The sequence below is a fragment of the Eschscholzia californica genome, unplaced genomic scaffold (assembly GCF_041429995.1).
Source record: "Eschscholzia californica isolate CP2 unplaced genomic scaffold, dmEscCali1.0.p SCAF_3, whole genome shotgun sequence".
NCBI classification, from domain to species: Eukaryota; Viridiplantae; Streptophyta; class Magnoliopsida; order Ranunculales; family Papaveraceae; genus Eschscholzia; species Eschscholzia californica.
The window spans coordinates 29784602-29800080 of NW_028238420.1; the positions used below are offsets into that span (position 1 = coordinate 29784602).

Consider the following 15479-nt stretch of genomic DNA (forward strand, 5'->3'; position numbering starts at 1 on the left):
TTTATTGTTATATGACTTTGCTAATCTAAATTGCAATTAGATTATGCTTATCTACCAGAAGCTCTAAACTAGAACCTTTTATATATAATTACTTTGTCTTTGTAGTAGCTCAGATGCCCTAGATATAATAGTGTCTAGGCTTCCTATTTCGGAAGATTTATCGTTCTTTTTAGATAGTCTTTTCTTCTTAACTTCCTATATGGAACGTCATGTTGGATTATTCCCACATGTTTTGATTATTTTTCTATATTTTGTACTCGATAACGTAAAAATAAAACAAAAGGCCATATAAGTTTTTATTTTAAAGGGTGAAATAAGTTAGAATATGTCAATTTTGTGATGTTTTTACTGTATTGCTTTCTCTTTCTAAATTTCTATTGAAGTGATACCTATCAGTATGATATGGATATTTTGGTATGATGTAGATTCGATCTACATGTGATTATTGATAGATTAATTCTGAATTTTAATAGACACAAATCCAGTTAGAAAGGAGCTATAAACTTCCATTTTCATACGAAATTTAGTGATTTTCTTTCTTTTTTTTTTTTTTTTTTGTTGAAAAGAAAAACCAAGACAAAGGAATTATAGCTCCAGATCGCATCTCATGCTGGCTAGGGATCTCCACGTTCTACTGACCTTGTGCTTTCTACCCCACTTCGCTATCGCGTCTGCCAGGACATTCGTTTTCCTCGGGCCAAATTGAAACTGGATATGCTCGAAATGGTTCAGGCGAGCCTTGATCTTTTCTAAATGGTGTATTGACTGCCAATTGATGTTGTTACTGCCGGTCTGGATCTTTGTGATCAAATTTTTGTTGTCGCTTTCTATAATGATGTGGTTAAGGTGAGACTCCTCCGCCCACATGACGGCGTACAGTATAGCTACACTTTCACATTCTTCCGCTGTCTGTCCCCTGATGCTGTCTGCTCTAGCCAACAAGAATTCGCCTGTAGCATCGCGGATAATAAATCCAATACCTGCTGGGACTGATAGGGATTTGAAAGAGGCGTCCACATTAATTTTGAGGAAGGGTGGTGGAGGTGGCAGCCATTTAGGCTTGACTGCGTTGCTTTTCGCTATCATTTGTACTGGTAGGTGTGTGACATAACCTTGAATCTGTTGAATAAGGTGCGCGGGATTGATAGCTTTCTTACCGAAACATGTCTCGCATCTAGCTTTCCAAATAAGCCACATGATTTTTGCGAGGTTTGTCGTCGTTTCGTCATCCAGCGTGGACCAACTCGTGATCCACTCAGTCACCGAAACAATTCCGTCAGTTCTTATGTTGAAATTGAACCAAATAACCCTTGCAAAATTGCACTGAAGAAGGACATGGGTTGCTGTTTCCCGTTCATTGCAGAAGGAGCAGCCGAAGTTGTTTCCAATGAAAGGCCCTATTTTGTCTTTCACCGGGAGGCTGTTGGTGCAGCATTTCCATAGGAAGAGTTTGATTCTAGGTATCGTTCTAATATTCCAAATGAAGGCCCATTCCATTGTGTCGGATATACGAGGACCCAATCTCAAATATCTGTACATAGAATTTATAGTGAATTGACCAGAGTCAGTGAGGGTCCATACCTGTTCATCTTCCGCTGTCGGATGAAGGTTTATGCTAAGAATAGCGTTGCGTGTATCGACATCAAAGTATCTTTGGAGAAGATCCGTTTGCCAAGAGTTATTGTCGATTAATTGGGCCACCATGATGAGCTGACAGTTATTGTGGTTTGGAAGGGGCGGCGCATGATTAGGAATCCAAAAATCCTGCCAAATATTGATTTTGGTACCTTTATTCACATCCCAGAATATGAGTGGCGAGAGCTTACCAATGGGTTCTGCCATGGATTTCCAGATCCAAGACTGGTTTTGTTTTGGGGGAAGAGGTGTTTCCGATTTAGGGAAGTATTTAGCTTTTAGGAGCTGTGCCCAGGGCGCTTGAGGAGTTTTGAGGAGGCGCCATCCCAGTTTACATAAGAAAGCTTCGTTGTCAAGAGCAGGCATTCTAAGACCTAGACCTCCGAATTTGCGAGGACTACAAATTGCATTCCAGTTAATTGTGTGAATGGTTTTTGATTTTCCCCACCAGAATGACCGTTGAATGGTCTCTATGCGTTTGCTGATGCCTTTTGGAATGGCAAAGCATTGCATCTGATATCGGGGAACCGCCGCGGTAATAGACGAGATGACTACTGTGCGGCCTGCTTGAGAGAGGAGGTTTGTTTGCCACTTCGACAGCTTATTCTGAATTTGAGCCAACAACGGCTCGAAAGTCTGATTCTTCTTGGCCCCTATGAACAGTTGGGTACCCAGATACTTGTCTAAGTTTGAGGCTTGATGGACTTTGAGAGATTTAGTAATGATACGTTTAAATTTGGGGTGGGTGTTTTTTGAGAAGAAGATAGTAGATTTGTTGTAGTTGATGATTTGACCTGATTCCGACCCAAAAACTGCAAGGATGTTGATAAGATTAGTGATGTTGTCTAGGGTATTCCTACCAAAGATGATGCAATCGTCGGCAAACAGCAGGTGATTGATTGTGAATGTGGACCTCGGCGTGGAGAAACCAATGAATTTTTGGGGACTGTCCGGGGAGTCCAGCAGGCGACTCAGGCCTTCCATAGCTAAGGCGAACAGGAAGGGCGAGAGAGGGTCTCCTTGACGTAAACCTCTGGTCACATTGAAAGACGGGCCCGGTCTACCATTAATCAGAACCGCCATCGAGGAAGAAGAGATACAGGCATGAATCATACGGATCCACATCATGTCATACCCCAAGTTAACCATAATGTCCTCCAGATAGTGCCATTCCACCCGATCGAAAGCTTTAGACATGTCCAATTTTAAGCCAAAGAAGCCTTTCGATCCCCGTTTATTTTTGAAAGAGTGGATTATTTCTTGGCTGATGATGATATTATCCGTTATTTGTCTCCCTGGGACATAAGCGGCTTGGAAGGGGGAGATGATGTTCGGGAGTGTGGATTTCAGACGGTTAGCTAGTATTTTGGTGATTATTTTGTATGTGGTGTTTAGAAGGCTGATGGGTCTGAAGTCAGCTGTGGTTTGGGGAGCTTTGGTTTTCGGAATGAGGCAAATATGAGTATGATTGGTGGAGGGGGGGAGACTGGCGGTGAGGAAAAAAGTTTTGATCATCTGGGTGACATCAGTCTTGACTGTATCCCAGTTGGATTGGTAGAAGAATGGGGGGAACCCGTCCGGCCCTGGTGCGGCCTCGGGCTTTAGAGAGAAAGTAGATGCTCGGATCTCCTCTTCTTTAGGGACCTGAATGAGGAAAGTGTTTTGCGAGCTGGATATTTGGTTGAAGAACAGAGATTTGATAATGCTGGTGGTGGTGGATGATGATGTGGTGGAGATATTTTTCAAGTTGGACGAGAAGAGATTGGAAATTTCCGGAATATCCGAGCACCACGAGTTGTCTTCTCTTTTGATGGAAGAAATGTGATTTTTCCGATTTCTAGTAATTGCTTTGGCATGAAAGAATTTTGTGTTTCTGTCACCCAGCTGGATGTGTGCCACTCTGGATTTTTCCTTCCAGATGCTCTCCTGAAGGTTATAGGCCTCCTCCAGCTGAGTATTGAGTTGAAGGAGATACTCCGGATTGGTCGAGGATTGGATAAGGGTGGTGAGTTGTTTGATGTTCTTTTCAATATGCCCAAAGACGTTTTTATTCCATTTGGCCAGTTTGATGGCTAGGAGGTTAAGCTTTTGTTGGATCAAGTAGTTGGTTGGGGACCAGTTTTCCATGATGAAATTTTGGCAATCTGGATGGGACATCCAAGTTCGAAGAAATTTGAAGGGTTTGGCACTCAGGTGAGAAGGGGGGTGTGTGGAAAGTAATAGAGGAAGGTGATCGGATCCCACCCCGGGAAGGTGAGTGATGCGTGAAGACGGATACATGGAAAGCCACTCCAAATTTGCAAGCGCTCTATCAAGACGCTCTTGGATCAGAGATCCATGGAATTGCCTATTGGACCAAGTGAATTGATTGCCGCTGAACCCCAAGTCGTGAAGGCCCATTGCGTGAATAATTGATACTATTTTTCTGGCCAAATGAGGGATTGGTTTCGGGGGGCCGCTTTTATCGGAGGGATATAAGATGGTATTCAGATCCCCAATCACTAGCCAAGGAGATCGTTGATCCGAGGAAATATTCTGAAGGGCTTCCCAAGGTTTGAGTTTGTCTTTATAATAGGGACACCCATAAAAACCCGTGAGCAATAAATGATCATTTTGATCTTCCAAGTTTAAAGACACATGGATCATGTTTTGAGAAACCTGAAGCACCGTGAGGTCAATATCTGACTTCCAGAAAAGGGCAAGCCCCCCCGCTTTGTTAATAGGTTCAACTGTGACCTTTTTGTAGGTTTTGTGGAGATTGAGCACTTTGTCGATATTCATGTTCAGGCACTTTGTTTCTGAAAGAAAAAGAACGTCTGGATTGTGCTCTTTTAGTAGCGTCCAAAGGTGTTTCCTGTTAAGGAAACTACCACACCCCCGGACGTTCCAGGCCATAATGGCCAACGGGCTCGGGTTCGGGGTGAGAGTCGAAGTTAAAGACTGGTCTCGTCCGAAGGTCAGGCTTGCAGAAGCCATCCCAACACGCACACAGGCCCAAAACAGAAAAACTAAAAAGCTAAAGACACCAGCGCTTAAAACCAAAAAGAAATAACTAAAGACGGCCCAGAAACAGCCAACAGCATAAAAGAGGGCCCGCTAATAACTAACAGCGCCCCCGCCGAACAAAACCCCGAAACAGGGGACTACCCACAACCTGGTACACTAGCAAGAGTAGCAAAAAGGTGGGGACCGAGCCACCACACTACCACCCAGGTGGACAAAACCAACTCTTGCGGGTGTACCAGGAGACTACAACAACTAAAAGACCAAAAAGCAAAGAGACTAACAAGCAAAAGCAAGAACAAGAACAGGACTAGACAGGTGGTATCGAGGCTCCGTCCGCCTCATGAGCAGTGGTTAGATCAAGGGATTGGTACAGCACATTGGATTCCGCAAGGAGACTACGGGATTCTGCATCATCCACCAACCTGGCCCGAAGCCTAGGGGATTGAGTGGATTCGTCGGATGAGCTGATAGACAGATGGGAAGAGCCAGGTCTGACTCTCTTGCCCCTGGCATTGATCCGCAGGCTAATAAGGTGGGTGCCTCTAACAGGAGATGGTGGGGGTGCTCTTAAAATTGGTTCTTCCTCCCTGAAATTGTTTGGTTCCACTTCATCATCCTCCATGGGCTCGTAACTTGAGTCGTCTCCATCGTCTGAACGAGGGATCGGAGCTAGTGCAGGACAAGGACCGATAGGGTGTTCAATGATTCTACAGGTTTGGCAGATTGCCCCTGGGAATTTTTGATAACTGATATTGATAGAACAATCCCTATCAGCAAACATGAAATTGATGACCGCCAGCAGAGGGGTTCTCACATCATAGAGGAAGTGAACTTTGATGACTTTATTGTTGATGAAACCTAAACTACGAGGTTTGATCTCAATAATTTTGCCCATCCTCTCAAAGATTACATCCAGATCTTCTTTATTTTGAATGGCCAACGGAAGTTTGTAGAGGGTACACCACATGGGTTCAAAGAACAAATCATCCACCTCCTCCTCAAGAGGAATTTCCACTTGTTTGAGCACAAGTAGTCTTCCCCTCAGGATCCAGGGACGACCTGCATTAAGGGTGTTGAGGACAAACAGGCTTTTAGGTTTAATGAGGAACGTATTAACCGGCCCCTCCACCAGAGAATAGTGACAGTCTCGGAAGAACACCGAGAGAGGAAAGAGCATCCTCCTAATTTGAGCAAGAGGAGTGCTTTCCGGATAACACCATCGAGCCACCCAACCCTCCTGTGTTTCTTGAAGTTCATGGTTAATAGAAGGTTTTTGGTACCTCAGAGAAAGGTGACCTCGAGGGGAGATAGCGAAGTGGGTGGCCATAAGGGTAAGGAGAGGTTGAGTAATGGAAGGTCTGTAGAGAGAAGAAGATGGATATGAACAGAAGATTTGTGGGATGGAGTTTGTGGGGGTGAAAGGGGTGAGGAGGGGTATAATAAGGGTCACGAAGCAGAGAGTCCAAAATAGGGGATGATCACCATGCATGCTCACGTATTGGCCGGAGCCTAACCACCCGTTTCACCTACTCGTCGGACAAGACGAGTGACATCTCGAAAGACAGAAAGACACAGAGAAGAAGAGAAGACAGAGCAGACTCAAAGACCACAATCGAAAACCGAAACGACAAAAGAAAGACGACCACAAGCAGAAAGAGAAAGAGAGAGCAGTTAAGACTGAGAATACGAAGAGTTTCCGGGTGACTTACCTTGGAATTCAAACTGTGGCGTGAATGATAATTCCTCGAGTGGATCCCTTCACCTGCATTGAATGAACTTCGAGTTGATGCTCCACCAACGAGCGTGATGCCTTATTTGGGGCCACACTCCTGCATGCAAGCAATAATGAGGTGGGTGGGAGTGACGCCGGCGATGATTGGGTAGAGATATAATCAATCCGACTGCGAACTTGATTATCCTTGCCTAATTAATTGTTATTTGAGTTCCTAGGGAGATATTGAGTGATTTTCAAGGAAGCTAGCTGCTCGGAGGTAGAGGGATTAGGGTTCTAGAGTTTGGGTGTGATCGGCAACGAGAGTGGAAAGGAGAAAAGGGCTGACGTCATCCGGGAGCCTCTCTCTCCTCAAAAAACTCTCTTTAGGTTGAGAAAAAATTACTTGTTAACATGTAATCCTCGAAAATGTCTTGGATATGGGTCGAAGTCTAATCCGATTTGTGCCGCAAAACCCATCTTATTCAGTTACTTTTGTCTAAGTTTTATTAAGTGGTGTTATCAATATAAATGGGTATCTTATTTTCGATTTTGGAGAGAGACATACTAGGAGCCAAGATTTCATATTAAGGAGGGACAGTCTATAGTTTACACTAATAAAAGTATCGAAAAAAGACCATTAAAAAAGAGACATACATTGTCCCATTTCTAGAGCTAATTGAGTGTTCCTAGTACCAACTACTTCGATTCAAAATACCCATAAGGAGAGAGTTAGAGGTGGCTGAATGGCTAGGTTTTAGTGAGCTACATATTGTAAAATTTTTGAGAACTCTCTGTAATTTTGTTCTTCATTCATAGTGAAAATCAGTGCTCCATTATTCGTCATGGAGTAGGTCTGACCAACCAAATCACTTAAATATTTATTTTGTGTTTATGTGATTGTTTACTTCCGTCGTTTGCTTGTTTTTTGTCCTAACAGTAATTGCTCATTCGGAAAATACTATTACTAATCCAAAAGTATGCATTTTAAATTAAGTAAAGTTGTAAGGATTCATCGTATCCGGAAGACATTGCTTCAGACATTTCACGCACTGATGGTTAAGATGACGACCTACTCTGAAGAGAAATCGACTTATTCTAGACCATTAGTTATATATTTATAGGACTCATGGTGTATTAATATAAGTGGCGAATCACCTTTTTTTTTTTTTTTTTAACGAATTAGCCTTTTTCTTTCACGTTTAGTAGAAAGCGAAAATGTTTGGACTTCCTCCGTATTTCAATAAAAAGAGAGCCAAACCATACGTTTCTCAGTTTCATATATCTGTGGAGTCTTTATTTTTCCATTGGACTATCAATCAACATAAATTCCCTATAACGTCTAGACTTTGTGCTTAATTGAGACCCCATTTATAATGATAGTTATTCTTTTAGTTGTTTGATGCTCATGATTTTCCCCTCAAATGAACTTCATAACTAGAGATCTTCTTGAAATCATTTAGATATAAAAATATGTCTATAGTTAAAAAAAAAAAAAGTTGAAGTAAATATGTCTTAAAAGATAATTTCTCTCCAACTCCAACACTATGATATCATAGAATATTACCCTAGCTAGGGGTCTAAGTGTAGTTCAAGCAAACATTAGGGATATTTTGTAGTTAGACTCTTTATTACTATTATTATTTAACATTCCTCTCTAGATCAATTATCATTCCTCTCTCTCCCTTTCTTGTCTCTCAAGACCCAAGACTCAAGTCCCAAAGTACAAAGACTCCAAAGTCCAAACTGATGATGCCGCTATTCCTCTGATAACTATTTCAGTTTCTCAACTGAAATTTTCTCTTCCAACCTAAAATACTCTAAAATCTAACAAAAGGTATGACATCTAATTCTGCATTTATTCTTCTCCAAATTCCTTTTTTTAGAAGTTTCTGTTTCTGTTTTGTTTAGATTCTCTCTGTTTTATTCCTCAATTTTGTGACCATCTGTCTTTTATTTGAGCTTGAATAAACAACAACAAGAAGAAGGTTTGAGGTGTAATTTTTGTTTTGATTCCTTCAATTTGGTTCAAGTTTGATGGGGTTTTCTATAGAGAATTTCATGATTTAGAAAGTGGGTAGGTGAGGGATTTGTGAAAAATGTTGTCTTTTGCATCTGAGAAGGAAATAAACTCTGAAATTTACTTATTTATGGACTTTGGTTGTGAATTATGAATATTTTAGGTTACCCATTTTAGTTTTGAACTCAGAATTTTGAGGTTCACTTTATGTTTTGTTTTTTTCCTTTTCACTTTTTTTTTATCTGTTAGTTTGGAGTTGTGTTGTTTAATGATATGGTTTATGTATTTTCAGGTAGTTGATTTGAATTTGGGACTTTAGCTTCATATATTGCTTCCTAATTTCATTTCCATCATTTGTTGACTGGTAAGAACTTATTTACATGGTTGATATTGGGGATTTGTTGGTTGCTTTGGTGTTATTTTGATGTCTCATGAACTACTATTTGAAGATTTTTGCTTTGCATTTAAGATTGGATTTTCTTCACAAATTGTTTATTTTGTCAAATCTGCATTTAGTTTTTGGTTGATGTGTTTTGGGAACCCAAGTAGTAGGGCTACGGGTTTGTTTCGTTGGACGGGGAGGGAGAGGAGGGTTGTTCGATCCCGGATGAGTCACTCACTCTGTGAGAATCCTTTGTAATTTTTATACATGTAAGCTTTTAATTCTTTGCTTCATCTTCTCAACTTTCTCTCCCTTCTACCTTAAGCTGAGGGAAACAAATAAAGTAGTTAACTTGAGCTAAGCTGACCGGACTCAGCTAAAGACGGTCTACGGGCAGGTTTGAGTTACTCGGAAGTCTAACTACTTAGGTAGTAATGTGGAGTTCTAATTGTGTTCCCTTGGAGAAGTCTTTCCGTTTGCCAGGTTTTCCTTTGTATAATGGTTTCACCCTTTAGCCTCAGTTCTTTAGGATTTTTCTGCTTCTCTTTCTGTAGCAATATCTTCGTCTTTTCTTCACCAAGATCTGTCATAGGTCAAAATAAGAAGCGGTAGTCGCCTAGTTGGATGGTGATCAGTCGCCTGACTGCCGTTTTACACCTGCCATTATAGATTTGAGAGGGGCGAAATGGTGTTGAATGCCATTCTTAATCTACTCAGTTTTGGAGAAGTTTTCTCTACTTTGCCTCTGAAATTCTTCTCGTCAATGTGGAAATGGTTCATAGTATTATCTATTTTACTGTTTTGTAAGGGACTTCTGTTTTGAACACAGTTAGTTACATTATGTTAAGAAGTACTTTATAAGACGGATACGTATAAGCATGTCAATTTTCGGTCCACAACCCTGTATTATACTGTGGTACCTCTTTTCAGGAGGTTTAAAAACTGTCTACTTTAATACCTAAAAATATATCAGGTTTTGATTTGGAAAAAGAAAAGATCTAGCACTGCTAAGTGCTAACTGAGCAATATGGCATTTTTTTTCCTTCTAGTCTACAAAAAAGAGCGAAAGATAGTGGATTTCAGGTTCGACGGTGTCCAGATGGTATCATCCATTCGGTGAACGTACTGATCAGATCGATGGCCTCCTCTCTGAGAAAAAAAATCATGTTTGGTTTGGGAGTTTGATCCATTTTGGTGACGTTCGTTAACAGACTTGCATTAAAGCTCTGTTCCTGTTAGTTTGGACTTCTTGGTTAATCATCTTAACTTTCTGATCTATTATTCATAGCTTGATCTTTTTCTAGATTACTAGGATTAGACTGATGTTTTCTATTTATTAGCTTATCAGGATCATCCGATTGCATTTAGGGGCTGAATAGTCTCTTTCATTGATTGCATTCAATGGCGTAGAAATGGATGATTCTCACTTTTCTAGCATTTTCATTCTCATAAAATTTCTACTTTTGTTTTCTATTTGCAGCTCCGTTTTCATGTTTGCTTGTTTCGTTATTCTTTTTCTCAACAACTACATTTATTTTTAAGAATTTTTCATTTTCATCTCTTGCATTTTTCACGATTGGAGTGTTTTCTCATCTTACTTACTTATCTTCGCATATCAGATTATAGAGCCTCGTCTAACTTTCATTAATTCTCCAAATTTTGAAGAAATGTGGAGCTTAGAGATTGCTATGGACTTACTCTCACTGGAGTCTCATGACTGTTAAATCAATTCGTCGGACAGTTGATAAAGCATACAGCAAGTACTTTTTATGATGCACCATAAATATACAAAAGAGTACAAACTTCTGTTATGCTTCAACAAATGAGTTCGAAGTTAGGATCTGAGAGTGGTTTCTCTACAAAAGATCATCAATATTACCGATTTCCGCTTACTGTTTCAAGTCAAGTAAAGGGTTATTCTTCAATGCATGCTTCTCAAAATCATGGAGATTCAGCTAAGTCCCAAAGTTTATACTATCAAACTGCTAAAGAGTTGGATTCTCGTTGCTCACCTCAGAACATACAGACCTCAGATGGACGCCATTTCAGTGATGGCAGCAGCCAAATTATAAACCGCTCATCTCATACTTCTAATGAACAATACTGCACATTAGAATCATCTTCGGCAACAGGTAGTTATCCTGTCTATAATACCCCATCTAGTATGAGCTTTTCTTCCAATTGTAGCCCTGTATCACAGCAAGAATCACATACCTACCCACCCGAACCACATTATTCTCAATCTCCTTCTGATACCAATGGATCTCCAATAAGTTTATCCTGCATAACCGATAATGAGAATATGTGGAGCAAAATAAGAGAATTAAAAACTGCTATGTTGGGGCCGGATTCAGATATTGCCGATATTTCTGATTGCACATTCCAGGATGGAATTGACCAATCTTCGTTGGAAATCGAGTACTGGAATGAGATTGTTGAAATGCTTCCGAAAAGGGATTTGAAAGATGTTCTCATTTTATGTGCAAAAGCTATGTCTGATAATGACTTATTAACAGCAAACCAATTGATAGGGGAGTTAAAGAATATGGTGTCTGTATCTGGAGAGCCGATCCAACGATTAGGAGCTTATATCTTAGAAGGGCTAATCGCAAGATTGGCCTCTACAGGAAGTTGCATTTACAAAGCTCTGAGATGCAAAGAACCGGCAAGTGCTGAACTTCTATCTTACATGCATATCTTATATGAAGTTTGCCCGTATTTCAAATTCGGATATATGTCGGCAAATGGAGCAATTGCGGAGGCTGTGAAAGATGAAAATCGTATTCACATTATCGATTTCCAAATTGCTCAGGGCAGCCAATGGATCACTCTTATGCAGGCTCTTGCAGCTCGACCCGGTGGGTCCCCATATATCCGTATTACAGGTATTGATGATACAAATTCTGCTTATGCTCGTGGAGGAGGACTTCAAATTGTGGGTCAGAGACTATCAAGACTTGCCGAGTCTTGTAAGATTCCTTTTGAGTTTCATGCGGCATCCGTTACTGGTATTGATATTCAACTTAGTGATCTTGGGGTTCGTCCTGGGGAAGCGATTGCTGTGAATTTTGCATATGTATTGCACCATATGCCAGATGAGAGTGTTAGCACTCAAAATCACAGAGATCGACTTTTGAGATTGATTAAAAGCCTTTCTCCAAAAGTGGTAACTTTAGTAGAACAAGAATCTAACACAAATACCGCACCATTTTATCAGAGGTTTCTTGAAACTTTGAGTTATTATACTGCTATGTTTGAATCGATTGATGTGACACTACCAAGAGATCACAAGGAACGAATCAATGTCGAACAACATTGCTTAGCACGGGATGTAGTTAATATTCTAGCATGCGAAGGGCCTGAAAGAGTAGAACGACACGAACTTCTTGGAAAGTGGAAACTACGGTTAGGAATGGCTGGATTTACTCCATACCCATTGAGCTCAGTGGTGAATTCTACTATCAAGACTTTATTAGAGAAGTACTGCGAGAACTATAAACTTGAAGAGAGAGATAATTGTCTTTATCTTGGTTGGAAAGAAAGGAACTTGGTTACTTCTTCTGCCTGGCGATAAACAGCATCGAAGAGGTATATACTTGATATTGTAACTTAGATTCCGGTTAAGCAGTAGCTTATAGCGCATGATCATTTAGTTACTGAAATCATGTATTTATAACCCACAGTAGATCTTTCTCCAAAGATGTTAATCTCAATCTCCTAGTTTGTGGATTTTAGTATAGTCTTCGATAATAGTAAAGGAAATGTACAATGAAAATAATTTTGAAGTATGAAAATTGCTTTTCCTTGAGAAAGAAGTTGGTTAATGTTTTTTCTCTGTAGACACCAGTTTTGAAGACTCGACGGTGAGACTGCAGGACTTAAACAGGAAAACTTAAAGGAGTTATGTGCTATTGAATTTGGAAAGACACAGATAATATGTATATATAATCATGTAAGTAATTAGGTAAATGTGCCACTGACCGTGCACACTGTGCATTAACTCAAACAAGGCCTCTATCCATGCCCTTGGGAGTTGTGCCTTTTGCACTTCGCATCACCCATGTCGTCCCATCGTTGGAAATTGTTGTGTTGTCTTGTCTTGGATATCCATTGGAACGAGCCTAGTAGACTCTTTCACTTGAGAACTAAATGGAACGCACCATCCACTCCCAGCAAATATATATTCTTGGGAACGACCACTAACTCATCAAGACACACGCTTAACCATGAATTTCATTCATATAACGATTCTCTTTAACCTGAGGTTGTATAGACTTGTGTCATTCGCGAACACATGTGAATGTCCCACTGCAAAAGTTTCAAGACATATCATACAACACCAAATAACTTACCACATCATATTTCTACAGACTCATCGTCTTCTCACATCTCTGTTGACGGGAACTTAGTCCCAACTATTTTAAGATATAAACACTGTATAATGCAACAAGACATGGAACACACCATGCACTACTACCATACTCTTAGGAATGACAACTGACTTCATCAAAGTACACACTTAACCTTTCAACAAAAAAAAAAAAAGGTACACACTTAACCATGAATTTCATGTAGTTGATTCTCTTTAACCCGAGCATATTTTTAGGCTCGTGTCTCTCGCGAACACATCCAAATGCCCCACTCCGTAAGTTCCAATTCATGTCATACAACACCAAATAATTTACCACCCATGTCTGCGAACTCGGCGTCTTCTCCTATCCCCGTTGATGGGAACTTAGTTCCAACTATTTCAAGATATAAACGATGCGTAATGTCACCACGACAACACCATTCTGAATCCCATAACGTGAGCCTCATTGTAAATTGTCGGCTTGAACTCTGTCCCGGCTACCATAAGTCTCAACTGGTATTGTGAATATGTTCTTAAACAAGAATTCACTCACAAACAATCCATAAGCTTCGGTGTTGGTCGTGGTCTAAGTCATGCAACATACCAAAAACCGTTGTGCCAGCCTATAGTGTCCCTATCATTTTTTGGGGTGCCTTTAGCACCAAGCCTTTTTATCCCTTTTTCCTAAACCCTATTTCCCCCACTTACTTTCCCCTCCTCACTAGGCAGCACGGGGTGAGTTAAAGTTGGTGGGAAAGTGATGGTGGGATAGTGAAGGTGCTAGAGAGAGAAAGAGCCAAAAAGAAGGAAGGAAGGATTGGAGCTTGGTGATTGTTTTCTTTGTTTTTCTTGGTGTGGAGCTTGGTTTGCTTTGGATCTAAGGTAGATTTCTACTCCTCTAGGGCTTGAATAGCCATTTTTATAGAAAACCTAGACAAATTATATAACACTACAAACCATAGATTTTAGTATTACTTCAACATAGATTAGGGTTCTTGACATAAATATATATGCTAGAAGTAGTAGATCTATATTTGTACAAACTCATTTTTGGTCACTTTGAATCTCATCTATGTGTTAGATTTTGAGGATATTTGCTATAATGACATACTTGATGAACCATACAACCTTCATTTACATTTTCATGCTAGATTCATGTATTACAATGATATTTTAGGCTAAACCTCTTTATTTGCCATGATTTTAGTATATAGCTCTTATAATTATATGTCTCTCACTATTGGACAATACTCTTTATATAGATACATGAACATGCCCTAGAACTCAACATGATATGAGAATTTTAGGCTATTATCATCATTGATTCATTACTTGCAAAATTACAAATATGAAACTTGCATGTCGTAACATACTAACGAATATGATTTTGATTTGTGTATGTGGTGGTGTGATGTTATTATATGTGTGTGATGTGATGGAGTTGGTGGAGAGTTGTGAGAGTTTTGTGGTTGGTTCGACCCTCTCTACCGGATGCGATATTGGTATGGAGCGTATGGGGTCGGCGCTAACACAATGGATGACCTTGTGGACCACACTCTCATACAACGTGGATACCAACTTGTCATATTACTTTTGGTTGTTTATTACAAATGGTGTGATATTATGTATGTGTGACGTGATGGAGTTGGTGAAGGGTTGTAAGAGTTTTGTGGTTGGTTCGACCCTCACTACCGGATGTGATATAGGTATGGAGCGTATGGGGTCGGCGCTAACACAATGGATGACCTTGTGGACCACACTCTTACATAAGGTGGACACCAACTCGTCATGTCGCTTTTTGTTGTTTGTTACTTATGTGGTACACTTTATTTCTAATGGTCACAACTCGGATACACTTGGACATCTTTACATGATATGTGGTTGTCTATTTGTTTTGGTAGATCTTGAAACTGTCTATTGAGGCTTTAGAGGTTTCGAAATCTACTTGTTGGGGTCTGACCCAACCTTTTATTTTTCAGGACAAGGAAATCGGGAAGTGCCACCTGCTTGAGTCATAGTTAGCCTTGGAGGAGTTTCTTTAGTGGTTTTCTTTCTTTCTTTAGGTAGTTATTTGGAGTTGTATCTCCTAAACACTTGGTGTTATTTATGTTTTATCTTGTCCGACATTTGTGTCGATGATTTAGAGACATCCTGTGAGTTTTGAGAAACTTGATAAAGTTTCATTAGTTTGATTTATTGTTACTTTTTGAGCTTCATGTTCGATACTATTTGTCTCCTTGATGAGTATATCGTATATGTTTACTGTTCTGCGGAGAAATGCTTTAAGTTTAGGTTTTCATGGCGGCCGACTTGGAAATCTGGATTTGGGGTGTTACAAAGTGGTATCAGAGCTCTAGGTTCATAAATCCTAGGG

At 40.2% G+C, this 15479-nt stretch overlaps 1 protein-coding gene and 1 pseudogene across 4 annotated transcripts; one reads left to right on the forward strand and one right to left on the reverse strand.

Annotated features, from left to right (window-relative positions):
- Window positions 1-585: 585 nt before the first annotated feature.
- LOC147549426 (uncharacterized) lies at window positions 586-1842 on the reverse strand. Its single transcript, XM_086668297.1, has one exon. It carries the CDS (start codon window positions 1840-1842, stop codon window positions 586-588), a length of 1257 nt encoding a protein of 418 aa, XP_086524423.1.
- A 6051-nt stretch (window positions 1843-7893) lies between these two features.
- LOC147549427 (scarecrow-like protein 21 pseudogene) lies at window positions 7894-12566 on the forward strand (annotated as a pseudogene). 3 transcript variants are annotated; one of them, XR_015238161.1, is made up of 4 exons: window positions 8012-8189; window positions 8665-8736; window positions 9804-10006; window positions 10420-12566. The product of XR_015238161.1 is annotated as a scarecrow-like protein 21 pseudogene, transcript variant X3 (transcript). The 3 variants fall into 3 exon arrangements; XR_015238159.1 differs by lacking the exon at window positions 9804-10006 and having other exon boundaries at window positions 7894-8189; XR_015238160.1 differs by lacking the exon at window positions 9804-10006 and having other exon boundaries at window positions 7902-8189; window positions 10374-12566.
- The last annotated feature ends 2913 nt before the right edge of the window (window positions 12567-15479 follow it).

Excerpts from the sequence above, each read along its gene's own strand:
- LOC147549426 (XM_086668297.1), bottom strand. The coding sequence starts at position 1,842 with ATGGCAGAACCCATTGGTAAGCTCTCGCCACTCATATTCTGGGATGTG.